The 21,165-nt window shown below is 46.1% G+C and overlaps 2 protein-coding genes across 3 annotated transcripts; both read left to right on the forward strand.

The window, feature by feature from the left end:
* The first annotated feature begins 110 nt into the window (after positions 1–110).
* On the forward strand, positions 111–2,416 carry rbm11 (RNA binding motif protein 11). Its single transcript, XM_020464885.2, has 5 exons — positions 111–302; positions 918–1,080; positions 1,327–1,405; positions 1,506–1,602; positions 1,752–2,416. Exons 1-5 carry the CDS (start codon positions 210–212, stop codon positions 2,100–2,102), a joined length of 783 nt encoding a protein of 260 aa, XP_020320474.1. The 5' UTR covers positions 111–209; the 3' UTR covers positions 2,103–2,416.
* Positions 2,417–4,249: 1,833 nt separating this feature from the next.
* On the forward strand, positions 4,250–20,766 carry tmprss15 (transmembrane serine protease 15). Of its 2 annotated transcripts, XM_031808419.1 has the most exons (25): positions 4,250–4,605; positions 4,818–4,957; positions 5,051–5,118; positions 5,236–5,372; positions 12,825–12,908; positions 13,026–13,145; positions 13,494–13,602; positions 14,274–14,383; positions 14,492–14,629; positions 14,915–15,064; positions 15,185–15,290; positions 15,394–15,562; positions 15,677–15,818; positions 16,044–16,133; positions 16,215–16,340; positions 16,476–16,619; positions 16,755–16,865; positions 16,984–17,116; positions 17,304–17,399; positions 17,669–17,718; positions 17,851–18,091; positions 18,355–18,536; positions 18,802–18,897; positions 19,768–19,907; positions 20,180–20,766. In XM_031808419.1, exons 1-25 carry the CDS (start codon positions 4,485–4,487, stop codon positions 20,339–20,341), a joined length of 3,165 nt encoding a protein of 1,054 aa, XP_031664279.1. In that variant the 5' UTR covers positions 4,250–4,484; the 3' UTR covers positions 20,342–20,766. The 2 variants fall into 2 exon arrangements, with proteins under 2 accessions (XP_031664279.1, XP_031664281.1); XM_031808421.1 differs by lacking the exons at positions 4,250–4,605; positions 5,236–5,372 and having other exon boundaries at positions 4,938–4,957.
* Positions 20,767–21,165: the final 399 nt, after the last annotated feature.

Here is a 21,165-nt window from a genome sequence, read left to right on the forward strand (position 1 = left end):
TTGTGCTACTAATGGGCAGATTGTCACCTGGACCTTCGGATAAGCAACAGCGTCCCCTAGTGTTACAAATTGTGTACCTCAGATGTCGCAATGTACTGTTATTGGCATCCTTTTTACGGCAAACGCCGATCAATGTAATTTTGATCTAGCAGCAGGTTAGGGGTCTTCAGAGCTGGTGAAATTGAACTCAACAGGTTCCGAGGACCATTATGCAGATCCAAAAAGAGGCAGACAAAACTGTCTTTGTGGCTAATTTAGGCAGTTCAGCTAATGAGGAAATTATTTTCGAGCTATTTTTGCAGGTAGGCTCCTATTTTCCACAGGCTCAAAAACTTGACGAAATAAATGGCAATGGATGTGTGGGTGAAATAAAACCACTAGCGTTTACTCCAGCTGAGCTGTCTGCCTGTCTGGGTGTAATCATTAGTCCAAGCAGTTGCAACTAAAACGAGAGTTTCTATTCGACAAATTGAGGTATGTCATTCACCGTTTCGTTCTGTTTTCTTCCGTTTAAGAAACGATTGCAACAGAATTGGCATAATGAATACACCCCCTGGTGACAGTGGTTGCAACCCAACTAAGCAGGTCTTGCAGTTGGCTCTCTCTGTCGGAAGTTAAGTTGTGTTTTCAATTTAAAATACATGTTGGCCAAATTCGTTTCTCTTATGTTTCATGCGGTAGTGTCATTGGTTTGATTTCTATCAAGCCAAAGCACTTTTTACACTAAATGTGAAAAACATGCAGAGATGATAAGATTGAGAATCAGGATAAGGCCACATCCAGTAATGTTGGTGGCCACAGGTTAAATGCAACAAAAAGGAAGTTGCACAGCAATATAATGTCTTATCTGTAAAAAATAATTCATTATCTGTGTCTGGTGTTTCACTTTTACATCGTGCCTTGTTTCATACCACCAGGCTGGGCCACTGAAGAAGGTCACCATCGCCCGAGACCGCGAGGGTCGCCAAAGGTCATATGGGTTTGTGTATTACAAGCATGCTGAAGCTGTACCCTATGCCATTGCCTTGCTGAATGGCACTTGGCTCTTTGGCCGTCAAATCAGGCTGCAGTACGGCACCGGTAGGCCAGTGTTTTGTATCATCATTAAGAATTGCAGCTTTCAACTCACACATTTGGACTTATGAAGTTTGCAGAGCAGCAATTTAGCATCAGGACATTTCCAAAACCTATTCATTCATAATTTGCTCTGTACATGAAGCAGGTTGTGTTCTTAAAGTAACTGTTGTTTTAGCTACTTAGGGATATTAGTGCCTTGTAGATAGGTAGGGTGGTGGTTTTTAGGCCCTCCCCCTTGCCCCCCTGTAGGTAGCTCCCACCAGGATGGAGGATCTGGACCTCAAGGCACAGAGGATGACCGTGATGACCCTTCACATGACACACCCAGGTGAATCGGGCCAGACCATTTCATATCCGAGCATCTTCGTTTTGGCTAATGTTATGAACAGATTGTATCTAATGCTTGACCGTCTGTTTATTCTTCTTAGTATGAACGTAGGCCTCCCAGAGTCATCTGTGTTCCACTTCACAGGGCGTGCTGATGGCAGCGTCTCCTGCCAGGACAAGTTACACTGGAGCAACATGGTGAGGACTCCCTGGGAATTAGAGGGCAATATTTTCAACATTCAGTACTTTGAATGCATTCAGTTGTGCAACTGACTAGATATCCCCCTTTCCTTTCCTTGTAAAACAAATTAGGTGCTTGACTAGCAGTTTTTTGTTGTGTGTTGTAGGTGCGTGGCTACCCTTCTGAGCAGTACCCTCTGAGTATCACCCCTCCCCAGCCTCACTACTATGTCCCTCCGTCACCCTTGTGTCCCCCTATTGCCCCCCTGCTGCCCTGGTCAATGCCAGGATATCCCCAATGGGCCCTTACACGACCCCCCTGTCCCAGCCAGGGTCAGGCCCTCCTGCTCCCCCTGCCTCCCAGCTCTACCCAGCCCAGCAAGCAGACAGCTCACCAAAGTGAAGGGCCTAAGAGGCAGACAGCTCAGCAAGGAGAAGTGGAGACTGCGAAGCTACGCAAACACCGACGAAGCAGGGAGAGCAGACTGCAGAGGCACAGGAACAGATGCAAAAAGTGAACACATACACTCAAATAAACAATTAGCATTGGTCATCAAGTTTAAACGTGTAGCATATGCTAATATACTAAGATGTCCACAAGCTGTGTGGTTGTGAGGATGGTCATTTTCTCAGCTTTACAAATGCACAAACACTATACAACCATTAAAGACCGGCTGCTCTTAAATATAGCCCACAGTATTCCTTTGAATATTCCTGTACAAATATATGTATATATCTGTTTACGCAGTTTTGTTTCATATGCCTCTGACTGTTTTTCTGTTTCATCGTCTGGTGTGTTTACACCAAATAAATAGCACATTTCCTAAAGGAACTTAAATGTTTGGCAATTTTGATTTATGAGTTCAAGTGATTTTTACCATAGATTATTGGAACGCGAGCAGCACTTCTAACTGTGACAGAATTAGGCATAACTGTCATCATTCTCATTGTCCCCACCATGAAATCGGGGAGGGGACTGTGGATCTGTCTCCGTCCGTTAGTACGTTGGTTACACGCAATATCTCAGACAGCACTTGCCCGATTGTGACTAAACTTGGGTGAATGATGTGTCTTGCCATAGAGATCTGGCGTTTACAAAATTACACTGATTGGCCCAAGGCAGGAGCTATAGTAATTAACTGAAATGTGATAGTCACATGCGATCTCAACTGGGCCAAGGGGGGCTGCATTCGTGGGGGACGATGTTTACTGTTGCTTTGTTTTTAGTTGGATGTGTAGGTAGATTCAAGAATGATGGTCACTTCTAGTAGCAGAAACTATTCCTTTTGCTGACCTTGCATCATGTAGCTCATTTAGAATAGGGCTTAAACAAATCTGGTGTTGATACTTGCACACGATTATACTTTAATTCTATCTAAATATTCTATTTAGCTAGAATCACCTTTGATCTACTTAGATATAATTACCTTAGGTCTGATGTAATGTTTATGACGGAGGACTTCTGGTATAGTTCTCCTTCATTTTATTGCTTTGGTAATAAACAATGCTGTATGAACTCTGACAGCTTTAGTGAAAGCTGAATTTAGCGCATAGATTAAATAAGTAGCGAACTCTGACTTAGGCAATATCTGAGCCTTAGTCATTTACTATGAGGATGCATGTTGTCTGATGTTCCAGAAGGAATTCCATGTCAGAGAGGGCAACAGAGTGAGGTTACTATCAGAGGGTACCTTCAGTGATAAGGTGGCATTAATAGCTTACTCACATATCAGTGTTCAAAGTCTACTTAAAAGACAGGAGTGGATTTATGTTTCAGCGATGGATATTATGTAGAATATAAACTATACCTTTCTTGTAGTGTGTATGTGTTTGATAGTTTGTGCGTGGATGTTGAGTGTACAAAACATTAAGAAAACCTGCTCTGTCCACGACAGACTGACCAGGTGAATCCATCTACAGTATGATCCCTTATTGATGTCACTTGTTAAATCCACTTCAGTCAGTGTAGATGACAGGGAGGAGACAGGTTAAAGAAGGATTTTTAAGCCTTGAGACAATTGAGACATGGATTGTGTATGTGTGCCATTCAGAGGGTGAACAGGCAAGTCAAAATATGTATGTGCCTTTGAACAGGGGTATGGTACTGTAGTAGGTGCCAGGCGCACCGGTTTGTGTCAAGAACTGCAATGCTGCTGGGTGTTTCACGCTCAACAGTTTCCTGTATATATCAAGAATGGTCCACCACCCAAAGGACATCCGGCCAACTTGACACAACTGTGGGAACATGGAGTCAACATGGGCCAGGATCCCTGTGGAACGCTTTCGACACCATGTAGAATCCATGCCCCGAAGAATTGAGGCTGTTCCGAGGGCAAAAGGGGGTGGGTATATGTTTGGTATACGCAGTGCACCCTACATGTGTGTGGAGTATCGTCCGTTTGGAAGTTGTATTCTGTTATTTCATTGTATCACATGCTGATCGAATGGTCAGATTGAGATGGGTTCAGAGTGAAGGGACTGTGACAACCTCCATCCTTTAGACCAACTTACTTCTTTTGTCATTCTCAGTGCTCTTGTTATTAAGGACACTCATTAGTGATATCACCAGTGATGCAGCATAGATTGGCTAACACTTTGTTGTTCCAGTGACTGCACAATAAAAGGTTTACTGCTGCCCCTCACAGAGATAAAGGGCTAAGCTCTCATGAATAAGTCGCCCTTCAGAGAAATTCTCCTCGGCGGAGAGTCAAAGAAGCAGGCTGTAGATACAACAGAAAACGTAGGGCGTAGTTGGAGACTCACTCCGCAGTGCAGAATCCTATGATAGTTCATGACAGAGAAAGTGATTGAATCCCAGGGAATTCTGTGTGAGGTGTCTGTGTGAGGTGTCAGCTGAAGGACAAGAAGACCGTGTGAGTGTGTGAGGACGTCAGGGAGCCATGTGGCGTGGGAAGCGACGTTGGTCGTCCACGGAGGTGCTGCTGAGTGTCCTGTGTCTGACCCTGCTGGCGGTGTGTGTCAGTCTCATCATCATCACCTGGCTCGCCATGCAGACTGACCGTAAGAAAAAACACTCCAGACTTTTGTTTTCTTTCCTCCCATTTCTGTCACTAAAACGGTCAGTATGTTTGTATAGAAATCAAATGTAATACTCTATGCTGTGCATAACTTATGGGTAAAACATATCCATTTGCCATAGTTTTGTTTTTGATCTGTTGGTCTTGTATGGAGTGACAAGTGTCAGTCACTGACAGTATGTGTGTTTGTCCCAGTGGACCAGTGTGGTCTTGGTGGGACTGAGTCTGTGTTCAGTGGGAGGCTGGTCATTACGAGGGGGGCTGTGTTTACTGAGAAGCTGAGAAACAGGAGCAGTCTGCAGTTCAAGTCCCTGGCCTTCGACACAGAGCATCTGGTATGCCGGGATACCATACACACATGTATCATTCTCCTGTCCACTGTCCTACACACTTTAGCCTTATATTATAAATACTGTATTCTCTCACAGATATCTGACGCTTACGGCCGTGGCTCCCTCAATAATGACTTCAAGGCCTGTGAAGTTTTAGAATTCAGGTGAGTATTCAGGTGTGTAATGATGTTTACAAATGACAACCTCATAGCATAGTTACATATACTGAAAGTGACAATGTCGTTATACCCTTTATGACCATGAATCACCCCATGTGACAGCAATGGCAGTGTGGTGGTGAACTTTGACCTGCAGTTTCGTCAGAGTGTGGAGGTGAAGGAGGCAGAACAGCAGCTGGTGGCTGGGCTTCAGAGCACTGGGGGCCTGGTGGTTAACCAAAATAGCATCCAGGTCAGAGGTATACAGTAAATATGGAAAGTATTTATACCCCTTAATTTTTTTCCCACATTTTCTTACGTTACAGCCTTATTCTAAAATGGATTAAATAGTTTTTTCCCCCTCAACAATCTACACGCAATACCCCATAATGACAAAGCCAAAATAGGTTTTTAGATTTTTTTTTTATAGTGTGAGCGGACCAAGTAATTGGGTGTCACTCTAAAGCGGGAAGGTGGAATAAACGAGTCAGGAGTAGGTTTTCTTGATTGAACACAGTTCTCTATTGAGGGCATTTGGTCAACACAAACACTCCAACATAATCAATGAAAATCTTCTAAGGAAAAAAACATACATCTTCTTCTCCAGATGAAACAGGAACACAATAGGATTATCTTTAAACTACAACAAAAAGTCACGGGATTGTCACCGTCTTAGTGGTTCTTCATGGATAGCTCCTCTCTCTCGGTGGCCATCTTCCAGAGATAGTTTCCCCCCCTTCTCTGCTGGTTCCATTCTCTCTCTTATAGGGGAAGGAGAGTATGTCATTAGTACCGTCAGCTGTGCTTAATTGCCTCTGGTTACCTTGTCTCCCATGCCTTGTTGGGCTACTATCCATGAGCCCAGCCTGCCCTCTGGTGGTCCTTCCACATACCTTCCCCCCCAGGACCGAACCGGAGGGTCGGGCGCCAGACGCACCGTCTTGGTCGCGTCGGGACAGCGCGTCTGCATTCCCGTTCCTCGATCCGGCCCTGTGGATGACATGGAAAGAGAACGGTTGTAAAGACAAAAACCATCTGGCTATTCTGTTGTTATTGTTTCTCTTACCAGCCATCCACGTGAGGGGCGCATGGTCAGTAACTAATGCAAACCTCCGACCCAGTAGGTAGTACCGGAGATAATCGAGGGCCCACTTGATGGCTAAGGCCTCTTTCTCTACGGTCGCATACCTCTGTTCCCGATCGCTGAGCTTCCTACTAATGAAGAGAATCGGCTTCTCTGCTTCACCTTTACCCTGAGCTAGTATGGCCCCGAGCCCTGTATCCGAGGCATCGACCTGCACAATGAACTCTTGTGAGAAGTCCGGAGCCTGTAGAACGGGATCAGAACACAGGCCATCTTTTAGCAATTGAAAGGCCTCTTCCGTCTCGTCTTTCCACTCTACCTGGTTTGGCAGGTTTTTCCTGATGAGGTTTGTGAGGGGGTTGGCAATGGTTGCATATCCCGGGATAAAACTGCGATAATATCCTGTTATCCCTAAGAAGGCCCGAAAGTCTCGCTTGGTCCGGGGTCGAGGCCAGTCACGAATTGCCCTGGTCTTCTCTGCCTGTGGGCGTATTTTCCCATTCCCCACGGTGTACCCCAGGTATTCCGCTTCGGACAGGCCCAGGCAGCATTTATTTGGATTGGCTGTCAACCCGGTGGCTTCCAAACTCACGAGCACCGCCCGTAATCGCAGGAGGTGACTATCCCAGTCCTCGCTGTGGATGACCACATCGTCTATGTACGCCGCTGCATACTCTTGATGGGGCCGTAGAATGGCATCCATGAGGCGTTGGAAAGTTGCAGCGGCACCGTGCAGTCCGAAGGGCATCCTCACATACTGGAAAAGCCCCTCTGGGGTGGCGAAGGCAGTCTTTGGGCGATCCTCCGGAGCCACCGGCACTTGCCAATATCCCTTTGTCAAATCCAGGGTAGTGATGAACTTGGCCTTTCCTAAGCGCTCCAAGAGTTCATCCACACGGGGCATGGGATACGCATCGAATGTAGAGATGGCATTCACGCCCCTAAAGTCGTTGCAGAGTCTCATACTACCATCGGACTTGGGGACCAGGACTATGGGACTGGACCACTCACTCGTCGAGGGCTCGATCACGCCCATCCTCAACATCTCCCTCACCTCTTTCTTAGCGATGACTCGGCGAGCCTCAGGAATCCTGTAAGGGCGGATATGCACCTTCTTGCCGGGTTCCGTGTGGATATGGTGGAACAGGACATCTGTTTGTCCTGGGAATGGAGAGAATATTCGACCGAAGTTCATAATCAGCTTGTCTAGCTGTCTTGACTGCTCCGGTATGAGAGTTTGGCCACGGCGCACCTGTGGTAGAGTCTCCTCTTTTCCTTTGCCCTCCAGGGCCATCAAAGCCACCTCCTCCTCTCGTCCATGGTACGTCTTCAGCAGGTTTATGTGATAGAGTTGGACCTTCTTCCTCCTGTCAGGTTGCTTGATGAGGTAATTGACCGGTGAGACCCTTTTCATTACCTCGTAGGGCCCCCTCCACTGCGCCAGCAAGCGATGTTCGGCCGTGGGCACAAGCACCATCACTTTCTCTCCCACGGTGAACTCACGGGGGGTCGCGGACTTATCATAGGCCTGGCCTTGGGTCCTTTGGGCCTTCTCCATATGCTCCTTGACTATGGGCCACACTGCTGACAGGCGGTCTCTCATCAGGGTAACGTGTTCTATTGTGGATCGAAAGGGACATGGTTGGGTCTCCCAGGTCTCCTTGGCTAAGTCGAGGATTCCTCGACAGGGTCTGCCATAGAGCAATTCAAACGGAGAGAATCCAGTGGATGCCTGGGGTACTTCTCGCAGGGCAAACATTAAGTGTGGGAGAAGCATGTCCCAGTTTTTCCCGTCTCGGGACACCACTCTTCTCAACATGCTTTTAATCGTTTTGTTCAAGCGTTCACACAACCCGTCTGTTTGAGGGTGGAATATGCTTGTACGTATCTGTTGAACCTGATATAACCGACACAAGTCCTTCATCAACCGGGACATGAACGGGGTTCCTTGATCGGTTAAGATAGTCTTGGGGAGGCCCACACGAGAGAACATCAGGAATAGCTCCTTGGCAATTCCCTTTGACGACATGTTACGCAGGGGTATGGCCTCCGGGAACTTGGTAGCGTAATCTATAACCACTAGGATGTACTCGTGTCCTCTGGCGGATTTTGGGAGGGGCCCTACGAGGTCCATAGCTATGCGTTCAAAGGGAGTCTCTATGATGGGGAGAGGAATCAAAGGGTTACGCAGGTGTGGCCGTGGGGCTGTACGTTGACATTGATCACACGTCCTACAATACCTGGCCACATCCCGGGTGACCCGGGGCCAATAGAATCTCTGCATGATTCTGTCAATAGTCTTGTCTCGTGCCAGGTGTCCTCCTAGGACGTGGGAATGGGCTAACTGTAGAACTGTATCCCTGTATGGCCTAGGCACCATTAGTAATTCCTGGTTTTCCCCCCTTCGTCGTACGACCCAGTATAAGAGACCCCCCGCCTGATTGCATAGTAAGGAAGAGGGGGCTCACCTGATCCGTCGACGTTCCTCCCGTCGATCACCTTCACCTTCCTCATGGCCTCCTTTAGGTCTGGGTCTCTATGCTGCGAGGTGCCGAACTGTCCCTTTAATTCCTGGTGCAGGTCGACCTCGGTAGAGGGATGTGGAGGATGTTCCATATCCCCATCAGGGGTGACCGAGGAGAATCCCTTCCAGGTTCCCTCCTCGGATGGAGCTTCAAATATATCCCTTAGCGCCTGGTTGCTCCTTCCTTCCTGCGTTGTGTATAACCCTTCACATGTGTCTTCATCAGTGGTTTCCTGGAATATCTGTCGTAAACGTTGGGTCGCTATTTCTTCCTCTGCTGCAGAGGACGAGGACGCGGCTACGTCTCCTTGTAGGACTACTACCTCGGGCTTGGATTTTCTCTTCTTTCCTGTCCCCCTTCTTCCCGTGCATAACATCATCTGCCGAAGCTCCTTATATAGGGGACAGTCTCTCCCGATCAATAATGGCACCTTCAGCTGGGGCACTTTCCCTGCCCTGACTGTACACCTTCCTTTTGGAGTGAGAATAGGCAGATTCACAGTGGGGTAATAGTGGGTGTCTCCATGGATACAGGATACGGCTACTTTGTCTGGTAACAGTGTTGCGGAGGTCACCATCCGCTCCTCTACTAACGTAACCATGCTTCCCGAGTCGAGAATAGCTACCACATCTTGTCCTTCGACTCGCACCGGAATCTCTGAGGCTGGGGCTATCTCTGCTAACCAACAGTGTTGATCCTGCCCCCTCAAAACGGGATGTGTGGGGGTAGGCAGTGATGACTCCGTGACCATGGGCTCATCCTTGCTAGGACATTGTGGGGCATAATGGTTGGGAGACTGACATTTATAACACCGACCCTGCTGTGTGGTGGCTGACTTCTCCCACCTCCGGGGGGGGCTTGGACGTTTCGGTGGCGGGTGCGCCGGGGTGAGTCGTGGTACGGGATTGGAAGACTCCTTCCGTTCCTCCTTGTCACTTTTTAACAACTCCCCTGTAGACCGATATGTTTCCACCGCCTGGGCTATGTCGTCGGCTGACAACGGGTTGGCTTGCCCCACAACCCTTTTTAAGTCACTGGGCAATTCTCTCAATATCTTGTCCACTACGAGAGTCTCTATCACATGTCCTACTCCCTTTCCAGGTTCTAGCCACTGTTTCGTCAGTCGTATTAATGCGAAGATCTGGGCACGGACGGGTTGATCAGCTGTATAGGTCCATTGATGGAACTTTACAGCCCTATCTCTGGCAGTCAGCTGGTACCGGGACAGGATCTCGGTTTTTAGTCGCCCATAGTCCTCAGCTTCGCGGGAATCCAGGTCAAAATAGGCTTCCTGAGCCACCCCGGTCAAAAGAGGGGCTAATTTGCTCGCCCATTCTGTGGGCGACCACTCTTCCAAGGTGGCCGTCCTTTCGAAGGTCATGAGGAAGGCCTCAATATCATCCTCCTTGGAGAGACGAGGTAAGATGGCGTGAGCAGCCGCTCTTGGCTTAACTCTAGGTTCTTCTCGTCGGCTCAGCTGTTGTTGCAGGAGTTCTATGGTTGTCTGCTGTGCCGTGATCAACTGTTGTAGTAGGGCGTTATCCATCGTTCTTGAATGGTTCCTCCGGGTCTACTGGAAGAATCTTGATTTACTCACTTATCCTTGTGTCACTCGTCCACCTAATACCCGCATTCTCCACCAATGTGAGCGGACCAAGTAATTGGGTGTCACTCTAAAGCGGGAAGGTGGAATAAACGAGTCAGGAGTAGGTTTTCTTGATTGAACACAGTTCTCTATTGAGGGCATTTGGTCAACACAAACACTCCAACATAATCAATGAAAATCTTCTAAGGAAAAAAACATACATCTTCTTCTCCAGATGAAACAGGAACACAATAGGATTATCTTTAAACTACAACAAAAAGTCACGGGATTGTCACCGTCTTAGTGGTTCTTCATGTATAGCTCCTCTCTCTCGGTGGCCATCTTCCAGAGATAGTTTCCCCCCCTTCTCTGCTGGTTCCATTCTCTCTCTTATAGGGGAAGGAGAGTATGTCATTAGTACCGTCAGCTGTGCTTAATTGCCTCTGGTTACCTTGTCTCCCATGCCTTGTTGGGCTACTATCCATGAGCCCAGCCTGCCCTCTGGTGGTCCTTCCACAATAGTTTATTGCAAATGTATTAAAAACAACTGAAATATCACATTTACATAAGTATTCACACACTTTACTCAGTACTTTGTTGAAGCACCTTGGGCAGCAATTACAGCCTCGAGTCATCTTGGGTAGACGCTACAAGCTTGGCACACTTGTATTTGGGGAGTTTCTTCCATTGTCTGCAGATCCTCTCAAGCTTTGTCAGGTTGGATGGGGAGTTTCACTGCACAGCTATTTTCAGGTCTCTCCAGTGATGTTCGATCGGGTTCAAGTCCAAGCTCTGGCTGGGCCACTCAAGGACATTTAGAGACTTGTCCCGAAGCCACTCCTGCATTGTCTTGGTTGTGTGCTTAGGGTCGTTTTCCTGTTGGAAGGTGAACTTTCACCCAAATTTGAGGTCCTCAGCGCTCTGGAGCAGTTCTTCATGAAGGATCTCTCTGTACTTTGCACCGTTGATCTTTCCCTTGATCCTGGCTAGTCCTCCATTGCCTGCCGCTGATTAACATCCCCACAGCATGATTCTTCCACCACCATGCTTCACCGTAGGGATGGTGCCAGATTTCCTCCAGACGTGACGCTTGGCATTCTGGCCAAAGAGTTCAATCTTGGTGTAACGGCTTTTGGTGGAAGAAGGTGAGGACCAAAGCGCAGCGTGGTACGTGTTCATGTTATTTTATGACACGGAACACTAAATACAAAAATAACAAAGGGAATAACCAAAACAGTTCTGTCTGGTGTAGACACAAAAACAGAAAACAACTACCCACAAAAACCCAGTAGGAAAAAGCTACCTAAGTATGGTTCTCAATCAGAGACAACGATAGACTGCCCCTGATTGAGAATCACACAGGCCAAACAAAAAAGAAATACAAAACATAGAAAATGAACATAGAATGCCCACCCTAGTCACACCCTGGCCTAACCAAAATAGAGAATAAAAGCCTCTCTATGGCCAGGGCGTGACACTTGGTTTCATCAAACCAGAGAATATTGTGTCTAATGGTCTGAGAGTCTTTAGGTGCCTTTTGGCAAACACCAAGTGGGCTGTCATATACCTTTTACTGAGGAGTGGATTCCGTCTGGCTACTCTACCATAAAGGCCTGATTGGTGGAGTGCTGCGGAGAAGGTTGTCCTTCTGGAAGGTTCTCCCATCTCCACAGAGGAACTCTAGAGCTCTGTCAAAGTGACCATCGGGTTCTTGGTCAACTCCCTGACCAGGCCCTTCTCCCTCGATTGCTCAGTTTGGCCGGGAGGCCAGATCTATGAAGAGTCTTGGTGGTTCCAAACTTCTTCCATTTAAGAGTTATGGAGGCCACCGTGTCCTTGGGGACCTTCAATGCTGCATAATTTATTTGGTCCCTTTCCCCAGATCTGTGCCTCGACACAATCCTGTCTCGGAGCTCTATGGACAAGTCCTTCGACCTCATGGCTTGGCTTTTGCTCGGACATTCACTGTCAACAGTGGGACCTTATATAGACTTTCTAAGTCATGCCCAATCAATTGAATTAACCACAGGTGGCCTCAAATCATCTCAAGGATGATCAATGGAAACAGGATGCATCTGAGCTCAATTTTTCAAGTCTCATAGCAAAGGGTCTGAATACTTATGTAAATGTAGGTATTTCTGTCTTCTAGTTTTAATACATTTGCGAACATTTCTAAAAACCTGTTTTCACTTTGTCATTATGGGGTATTGTGTGTAGAATGATGTGGGAAATGATTTATTTGATCCATTTTAGAATAAGGCTGTAAAGTAACAAAATGTGGGAAAAAATAAAGGGGTCTAAATACTTTTCAGATTTACTGTATACCTGTGACCTGGATGCTATTGTCAGAATACTTTCCGTATGTACTGTAGGTGTAAAACACACCTTATACATACCGATACATGATCATAGTATTGGGAAGAAAATGGGATCTAGATCTATTACCACGTTACTCATCCAGAAGACTTGTCTGAAATGCAGCTTTGAGAATTTGAACCTATATGATGTTTCTGTTTAGTGAAAGAGGACCTAACTACATACCAGCCGACCTCTTCAACCAAATTGACCACTACACCTCATCTTTCCACTACATCTTCTTCAGGTGAGAACGGAATCGATAGGAAACACTTACAGTAGATTAGTCGTACTGTACCAGTACCATTTAAAAAAATGTTTGTACATTTCATTGATGATGGCGAATGATGATTCATGTCCACAGGGAAATGCCCACCTTATCATATGGCCTGTGGGGACGGCACTACATGTGTGGCCACCATGCAGTTTTGTGATGGAGTAGACAATTGTCCTGATGGCTCAGATGAAAACCATACTCTCTGTGGTGAGTGTTTGAGACTCAGTCTTTGATGATTATGGAGGCCTCGTAACCTCGTCCCTACACTCTTAGAGAAAAATAATTCCAAAAGGGTTCTTCGGCTGTCCCCATAGGATAACCCTTTTTGGTTCCAGGTAGAACCCTTTTTGGGGTTCCATTTTGAACCCTCTAGGTGAGATCCGGCTGGTGGACGATTAATAACGAAGTGGAGAAACATTGTTCTTGACTGTATAGATGGTACAGAGTAACAAGAATGCCATGTCAACTCATAATGTGGGGTCTGGTAATGTGGTCATGAGTGCATTGGTAGCATAACAGACTTGAACTGTGTGGATATCTCTCATATTTTCATAGCAACAAAGTGCGATGGCCAATTCCTTCTTCTTGGTCCTACGGGCTCCTTCCATTCTGAAAACTTCCCTCTCCCCTACAACAATGGCATGATTTGCCGCTGGGTCATACGGTAGTCCTGCTTCTCACACTAACTACACACTACTCACTTTCATATACTTTTACCTGACATACCAGTGCTACCTCTCTACTTTTTGTGCTACCTTAATTTAAATATATATATATATATATACACAGTACCAGTCAAAAGTTTGGACACACCTACTCATTCTACGGTTTTTCTTTATTTTTGCTATTTTCTACATTGTAGAATAATAGTGAAGACATCAAAACTATGAAATAACACGTATGGAATCATGTCGTAACCCAAAAAGTTGTTACATATATATTTTATATTTGAGATTCTTCAAAGTAGCCACCCTTTTGCCTTCTTGTTTTTTCCATGGGTGGCAGGGTAGCCTAGTGGTTAGAGCATTGGACTAGTAACCGGAAGGTTGCAAGTTCAAATCCCCGAGCTGACAAGGTACAAATCTGTCGTTCTGCCCTGAACAGGCAGTTAACCCACTGTTAACCGACTAGATGCAGAGTAGCTGAACGGATGATCATCACTGTAAAGCATGGAGGAGGAGGTGTGATGGTGTGGGGTTACTACATGTTATTTCATAGTTTTGATGTCTTCACTATTATTCTACAATGTAGCAAATAGTAAAAATAAAGAAAAATCCCTTGAATGAGTAGGTGTGTCCAAACTTTTGAATGGTACTGTATATTTGTTATTTTTAGAGTTCAGAAAGGACTGGCCATAAAGATGAATTTCCACTCATTCGACACAGAAGAAGAGATTGATACTCTCAGTCTGTATGAGGGCACAGGACAGGGGAAAAATCTGACATGTAAGTATATAACACTCCTGAGCAAATATGTACTAATTTCTATTCAGCAAAATATCTATATAAACTACAGTAATAGCCCACCTACCACCCACTATGTCTGTGTTTCAGACCTGCTGTCAGGCCGTTCCCCAGGCACTGTGTGGCTGCTGTCTGACAAGGCCACTGTTGAGTTCTCGTCTGACGATTACAACAATTTCCAAGGATTTAACGCCACCTACTCAGCAGAAGACATCAGCAACCTCTCTAGTAAACTTAAAGCAGCGTATCCCAAACTCGGTCCTCGGGACCCTAAGGGGTGCACGTTTTGGTTCTTGCACTAACACTACACAGCTGATTCAAATGATCAAAGCTTGATGATTAGTTTATTATTTGAATCAGCTGTGTAGTCCCTTGGGGTCCAGAGGACCGAGTTTGGGAAACCCTGCCTAAAAGATTTCCTTTGAAGTTATCAGAACAAACTAGAAGGAAGATTGCAATATGATTTGGGTCTCTGTGAAATGGCCGTGACAGTGTTCCTCTCTGTCCTCTCAGATGAGGAGAGGCTGAGCTGCTCCTTTGAGGAGGGCCTGTGTTTCTGGAGGCAGGAGCCTGAGGATGAAGGGGACTGGATACGCACCAATACCCCAACATTCCCCCCTTTCACAGGCCCAAACTTTGACCATACATTTGGTAACCAATCAGGTGTGTCATTATGTGACAAGACATTACTTTACTTAGCTGAGACTTTATGATTTCATGTCGAAGTCGCAATGCTGCAGTCTGTTTCTGTTCTGTGACTGTTATTGTGTTCTGACGAAACAGGCTACTACATTGTCACACCGGGAAGCCCTGGCCAGTGGGAGAAGAACTTCAAGATCCGCAGCCTCCGATTAGCTCATTCAAAAGAACCAATGTGTCTGAAGTTCTGGTAAGTGACCCTCTCTCCCTCTATTCATGTACTGTCTGTGGATATCCATCTCTAAACACATAGCCTCTCACCAGATGTGTATTTATGCTACTTGTTGCTCCAGGTACCACATGTATGGAGAGAATGTGCATCGGCTGAGGGTGTTGGTAGAGAGACGGTCAACTTCTTTGGTCAGAGAAGCTTCAGTCATTGTGGTCTTCCAGAAGGAGGGGAACTATGGAGATAACTGGAACTTTGGCCAGGTCACCCTGAACAGCACAGCTGATGCGACGGTCAGAGCGCTCTGAATCCCACATTGTGTAATTGCCACGTTGTTATACTTGGCTGTGCATGTCTTTCTGTCTTTCTATAAGGATCTGTCTCTTCGCTGCGATGTTCTTCTCCAGGTGGTTTTTGAGGCTCAGAAGAAGGGGGGTATGAAGAATGACATCGCCCTGGATGACATTAGTCTGACAAATGGTCCCTGTGGGGCGGACCCACCAGACCCAACAATGGTTCCCACCCCTACAACACCACCTCCAATACCTCGTATGTTACTGTTAACCACATGGTCTTCGCATGGAACACTTTGACACAGGCCGTCCATTCCGAACAGAAACACCCCATCAACGTTAACCAGCACACTCATCCACTACCACTGAGTCACCAACTCGCCCTCTCTCACCTGACAATCACTGTTCTGTGTCCGTTAATGTCATGTGTCCTTGGTTTCCATGGTAGCATCTAAAGCGTGTATTCCTTCCTCTTTCTCAGCTGACTGTGGAGGACCTTTTGACCTCTGGGAACCCAACTCTACATTCAGCTCCCCCAACTACCCACACTCCTATGGAAACAAGGCTTCTTGTACGAACTTTGTTTTTTGTTGAAAAAAAAATTCTAATTGGTTGAAATGTGGTGTTCATACATCTGTTTATCCTGGGAAAGGTTTGTGGACTCTTCATGCCAGGGAAGGATGGAACATCCTGCTTCACTTCCTGGATTTTGACGTTGAGTCGACCTATGACATGGTGGAGGTGCGGGATGGGGCGGGGCCACAGTCTGAACTGCTGGGTGAGTCTCTGACCCTCCTCTTACTGTGACGTCCTTCCTACACGAGCCTCTGTCATGTTACCATGACACTGTTAGTTGTTATTGAATATGCAGATGAGGTTTACTGTGGTGAATTGATGAGTGTTTTTTTGTCAGGTGTCTTCACTGGTACTGATGCTACCTTTCCAGATGTGATCTCCACAGCCAATCAGATCACAGTGTTATTCTTTACGGACAGTACAGGGTACGGCAGAGGGTTCCGTGCCAACTTCACATCTGGATTAGCACTGGGCATGCCAAGTAAGATTTTATATTAAGTAACCAATTCAACATTCTAAAGTCCAAAATTAGTAGTTCTGAATGAACCTTACCGGATGTACTCTTTGTTCTTCAATAGCCAAGTAACCAAACTGCCTTTGTCATTTCAAATTCCAGAGCCTTGTGTCACTGGGCAATATCGGTGTCAGTCTGGAGAATGTATCTCCAATGTCAGTGTGTGTAACGGCCAACCAGACTGCGCTGACTCCTCAGACGAAGCTGACTGTGGTGAGTAAAACAAATGAAGCTGTGACCCTGTTCACACTCATACAGCAATTCATGCCAGTAAAAGTCACATGGGCCAAAAGACTGGTAAAGTGGTTCTCCATGATTCTATGCGTTTTAGTGCATCAGGTATCAGTGGACAGTACGAGTGTCAGACATCTGCAGCTTCAGGTCCAGACCACCCGGTACACAACCTGTGGTCAACACTGGAACTCTCAGCTCTCCCACTTCATGTGTCGTTACCTGGGCTACAGGTGAGACCTCTGCTGTGTGTGTGTGTGTGTGTGTGTGTGTGTGTGTGTGTGTGTGTGTGTGTGTGTGTGTGTGTGTGTGTGTGTGTGTGTGTGTGTGTGTGTGTGTGTGAGAGAGAAACAGTCCTTCTTTGTATGTTTGACAGAGTGAAGGACAGGGAGTCAGTCACTGTGTTAACATGTACTCTAGATCAGGAAGTGCCCTCCTCATACCGTCCACAGAGAAAGACTCTCCCTTCACCACCGTGAGTGTAGCAGCCAACGGTACCCTGGACCTGACCCCCAGGTACACTACATTCAACACTCAGCTTTAATTTACATTTTTTTCAAATAGGTAATTTAGCAGACGCTCAGAGCTACTTACAGGAGCAATTAAGTGCCTTGCTCAAGGGCACATCGACCGATTTTTCACGTAGTCGGCTCGGGAATTGAGGAAATCCAACCTTTCGGTTACTGACCCAACCCTCTTAACCGCTAGGCTACCTGCCTCTAATAATTCAACTTTGATTCAACAGTCATACAAGCATCCAACTTGTTTGCTTCTATTTCCCATAGTGAAAAATGTACGGGTGAAAAGGTTATATCTTTGGAATGTGACAACCAACGTGAGTATGAAAAGCGTAAAGCATCAACATAGTAACATGATACATACTGTAAGTCCTCATTCACATATAGACATTGACACGTATTGACAACTGAACAAAATACACTCAAAAACACTATACTGTGCATTTTAGCGTGTGGCGTCCGTATGGTCTCCCAGAAGATGGATCGAAGTGGGTCCACTGAACGAAGGAGGGAGGAGAAAGGAGAGGAGGAGTCGGAGGAGAGTCGAACTGTCAGAGTGGTGGGAGGGACAGACTCTCGTAAGGGGGCGTGGCCATGGATGGTGTCGCTGTACTTTAGGGGCCGCCATGTGTGTGGAGCTACTCTGATTGACAACGAGTGGTTGGTCACCGCTGCACACTGCGTTTATGGGTGAGGAATCCTCCTCTGCATTTATACTGTTTGTTTATGCTCCCGTATTCACCTTTACTTTGTGTGCACTGTAAATATACACTGTGTATACACCTGAGCCTCACCTTTCTCTGCACACAACATGTCACATGTTTCTGTGCATTTACCCTCAACTGAGTTTGACCTATTTGAGTACAGAGTAGCTCTGCCATTGTTTTTCTGGTCCATACGTTTGGAGTTTCACAGCCCATGTCTACGTTGACGGCTGTCTTTTTATCCTGCAGGAAAAATATTCACCTTTCCAACTGGGAGGCAGTTTTGGGCCTTCACTCCCAGGACAGTGTAGATGTCCTCCCATCACAGACCCGAAAGGTTGACCACATCATCATGAACAAACACTACAACAGAAGGACCAAGGATGCTGACATCGCAATGATGCACCTTCAAACAAATGTCAACTTCACAGGTGTGCAATCAAACACCCCTCTGCTCTACATAGCCTGAGAGTTTGGCCTTATGTCAGATTGGCACTGAGCACAAGGGGCCATGTCATGTTGTGTTCATATAAAGTGGATTATTAAGTAGATTATTAAGTAGATGTACCTCACATATTCACACAGATCCACACACACAGGATTTAATATACACACAGATCCACACACACATGATTTAATCTTCACACAGATCCACACAAACAGGATATCATATTGACACAGGTCCTTCTTTTACAGATAACATTCAACCCATCTGTCTGCCAGGAAGTGGCCAGCAGTTTGAGGCTGGGATGAAGTGTTTCATTACAGGCTGGGGAGCAGAAGTAGAGCAAGGTTAGGACTTTGGTGTCACTCAATCAAATCAAATCAAATTTGATTTGTCACATACACGTGTTTAGCAGATGTTATTGCGGGTGTAGCGAAATGCTTGTGTTTCCCGCTCCAACAGTGCAGTAATATCTAACAAGTAATGTGTAAAAATACACTCAATCTAAAGTAAAGGAATGGAATTAAGAATATATAAATATTTGTACGAGCAATGTCAGAGCGGCATAGAGTAAGATACAGTAGAATAGGACAGAACACAGTATATACATATGAGATGTAATGGAAAATATGTGAACATTATTATTAAAGTGACTAGTGTTCCAATTATTAAAGTGGCCAGTGATCTCAAGTCAATGTATAGGACAGCAGCCTTTAATATGCTAGGGATGGCTATTTAACAGTATGATGGCCTTGCGATAGAAGCTGTTTTTCAGCCTCTTGGTCCCAGCTTTGATGCACCTGTACTGACCTCGCCTTCTGGATGATAGCGGGATGAACAGGCAGTTGCTCGGGTGGTTGTTGTCCTTGATGATCTTTTTGGCCTTCCTGTGACATCGGGTGCTGTAGCTGTCCTTGGAGGGCAGGTAGTTTGCCCCTGATGATGCGTTGGGCAGACCGAACCACCCTCTGGAGAGCCCTGCGGTCGCGGGTGGTGCAGTTGCCGTACCAGGTGGTGATACAGCCCGACAGGATGCTCTCAATTGTAAAAGTTTGTGAGGGTTTTAGGTGTCAAGCCAAATTTCTTCAGCCTCCTGAGTTAGTTCACGATGTCATTAACAGGTTAATCTGAGGATGTGGTTGATGAAAAGCGCTATACAATTGAAATGGATCATTATAATTGATGTATGTGCCTGTAAATGTTGATATTCCGTCCAGGCACATCAGCTAATGTGCTGCAGCAGGCAGTGCTGCCCCTGGTGAGCCGCTCTGAGTGTCAGAAGCTGCTACCTGAGTACAACATTACAGCAAGGATGGTGTGTGCCGGCTACTCTGAGGGGGGAGTGGACTCCTGCCAGGTATATGGATTTCAATGGTCATAACCCTCTGTGGGCAGAACACGCTACATGTCTGTGAAAGAACTGCACCAGGAAAACATTCAGATAGTATACTGTCCCAGTGCAGCAAAAGATGGTATACTGCCTCCAAGGCAGCACTGGATAGTAAAGTTTGGGTATTTGTGTATTGTACAGTACAATGCCAGCTGTACACAATACCATCCACAGTTAGTAGTATCCATGTACAGTGTGCGAGAATTATGTCCACTGACTGTGTCTTCCTTTTGTTTTAGGGGGACTCTGGAGGTCCTCTCATGTGTGAGGAGGATGGCCACTGGGTGCAGGTTGGCGTGATTTCTTTTGGTGTGGGGTGTGGCCGCCCCCAGCACCCTGGTGTGTACGCCCTGGTCTCCCAGTTCACTGACTGGGTCGTCCAGACCAGACGGCTCTCCTGACACTGGGGACACTGGGATTACAGGCTCCAGGGAAACAGAATATTCAGTCCTGAATTAGGATCATATGCAGTCTTGGTTACTAAATCAATCAATGCGTTTGAATAAGTACAATGGTGTAACACAGATTTACAGGGATATTCAAAATATGTACAAATAATTGTTTGCATTTCTATGCTATCTTATACTTATAAAAATCAGTTGTTGTACCTACAACACAAATGAGACTTCCCATGGCTGGTCCTGAAGAAGAAATTAAATGTTGTGAAATTATGACACAAGATGGCAGTATCTTGCGTATTATGCTTTGGAGATTATGTTTTTTTTCACACCACAATGCCTTGTGAATTACAGTGATATTGTATGCATTTGATCTTAACACTAGAGACAAACCTTCTTACTGTCAATAAATGTTTACATATTTCCTATTCCTTTTCAAGTCATTGAATGGTAAAAGTTGGGGCTGAATAGTTAGAATGCTCATGTACTGTATACACTGAGTGTATCAAACATTATGAACACCTAATATTGAGTTGCACACACACTTTTGTCCTCAGAACAGCCTCAGTTCGTTGGGGCTTGGACTCTACAAGGTGTCGAAAGTGTTCCACAGGGATGCTGGCCCATGTTGACTCTACAAGGTGTCGAAAGTGTTCCACAGGGATGCTGGCCCATGTTGACTCTACAAGGTGTTGAAAGCGTTCCACAGGGATGCTGGCCCATGTTGACTCTACAAGGTGTTGAAAGTATTCCACAGGGATGCTGGCCCATGTTGACTCTACAAGGTGTTGAAAGTATTCCACAGGGATGCTGGCCCATGTTGACTC

Source organism: Oncorhynchus kisutch, linkage group LG28 (assembly GCF_002021735.2).
Source record: "Oncorhynchus kisutch isolate 150728-3 linkage group LG28, Okis_V2, whole genome shotgun sequence".
Lineage (NCBI taxonomy): Eukaryota > Metazoa > Chordata > Actinopteri > Salmoniformes > Salmonidae > Oncorhynchus > Oncorhynchus kisutch.

Coding starts and splice junctions, on each gene's coding strand:
- rbm11 (XM_020464885.2), top strand. CDS start 210: ATGCAGATCCAAAAAGAGGCAGACAAAACTGTCTTTGTGGCTAATTTA. Junction 1,406..1,505: donor CCTTCACATGACACACCCAG/GTGAATCGGGCC, acceptor TATTCTTCTTAG/TATGAACGTAGGCCTCCCAG. Junction 1,603..1,751: donor AGTTACACTGGAGCAACATG/GTGAGGACTCCC, acceptor TGTGTGTTGTAG/GTGCGTGGCTACCCTTCTGA.
- tmprss15 (XM_031808419.1), top strand. CDS start 4,485: ATGTGGCGTGGGAAGCGACGTTGGTCGTCCACGGAGGTGCTGCTGAGT. Junction 15,563..15,676: donor ACAGCACAGCTGATGCGACG/GTCAGAGCGCTC, acceptor GTTCTTCTCCAG/GTGGTTTTTGAGGCTCAGAA. Junction 17,400..17,668: donor ACCCTGGACCTGACCCCCAG/GTACACTACATT, acceptor TATTTCCCATAG/TGAAAAATGTACGGGTGAAA.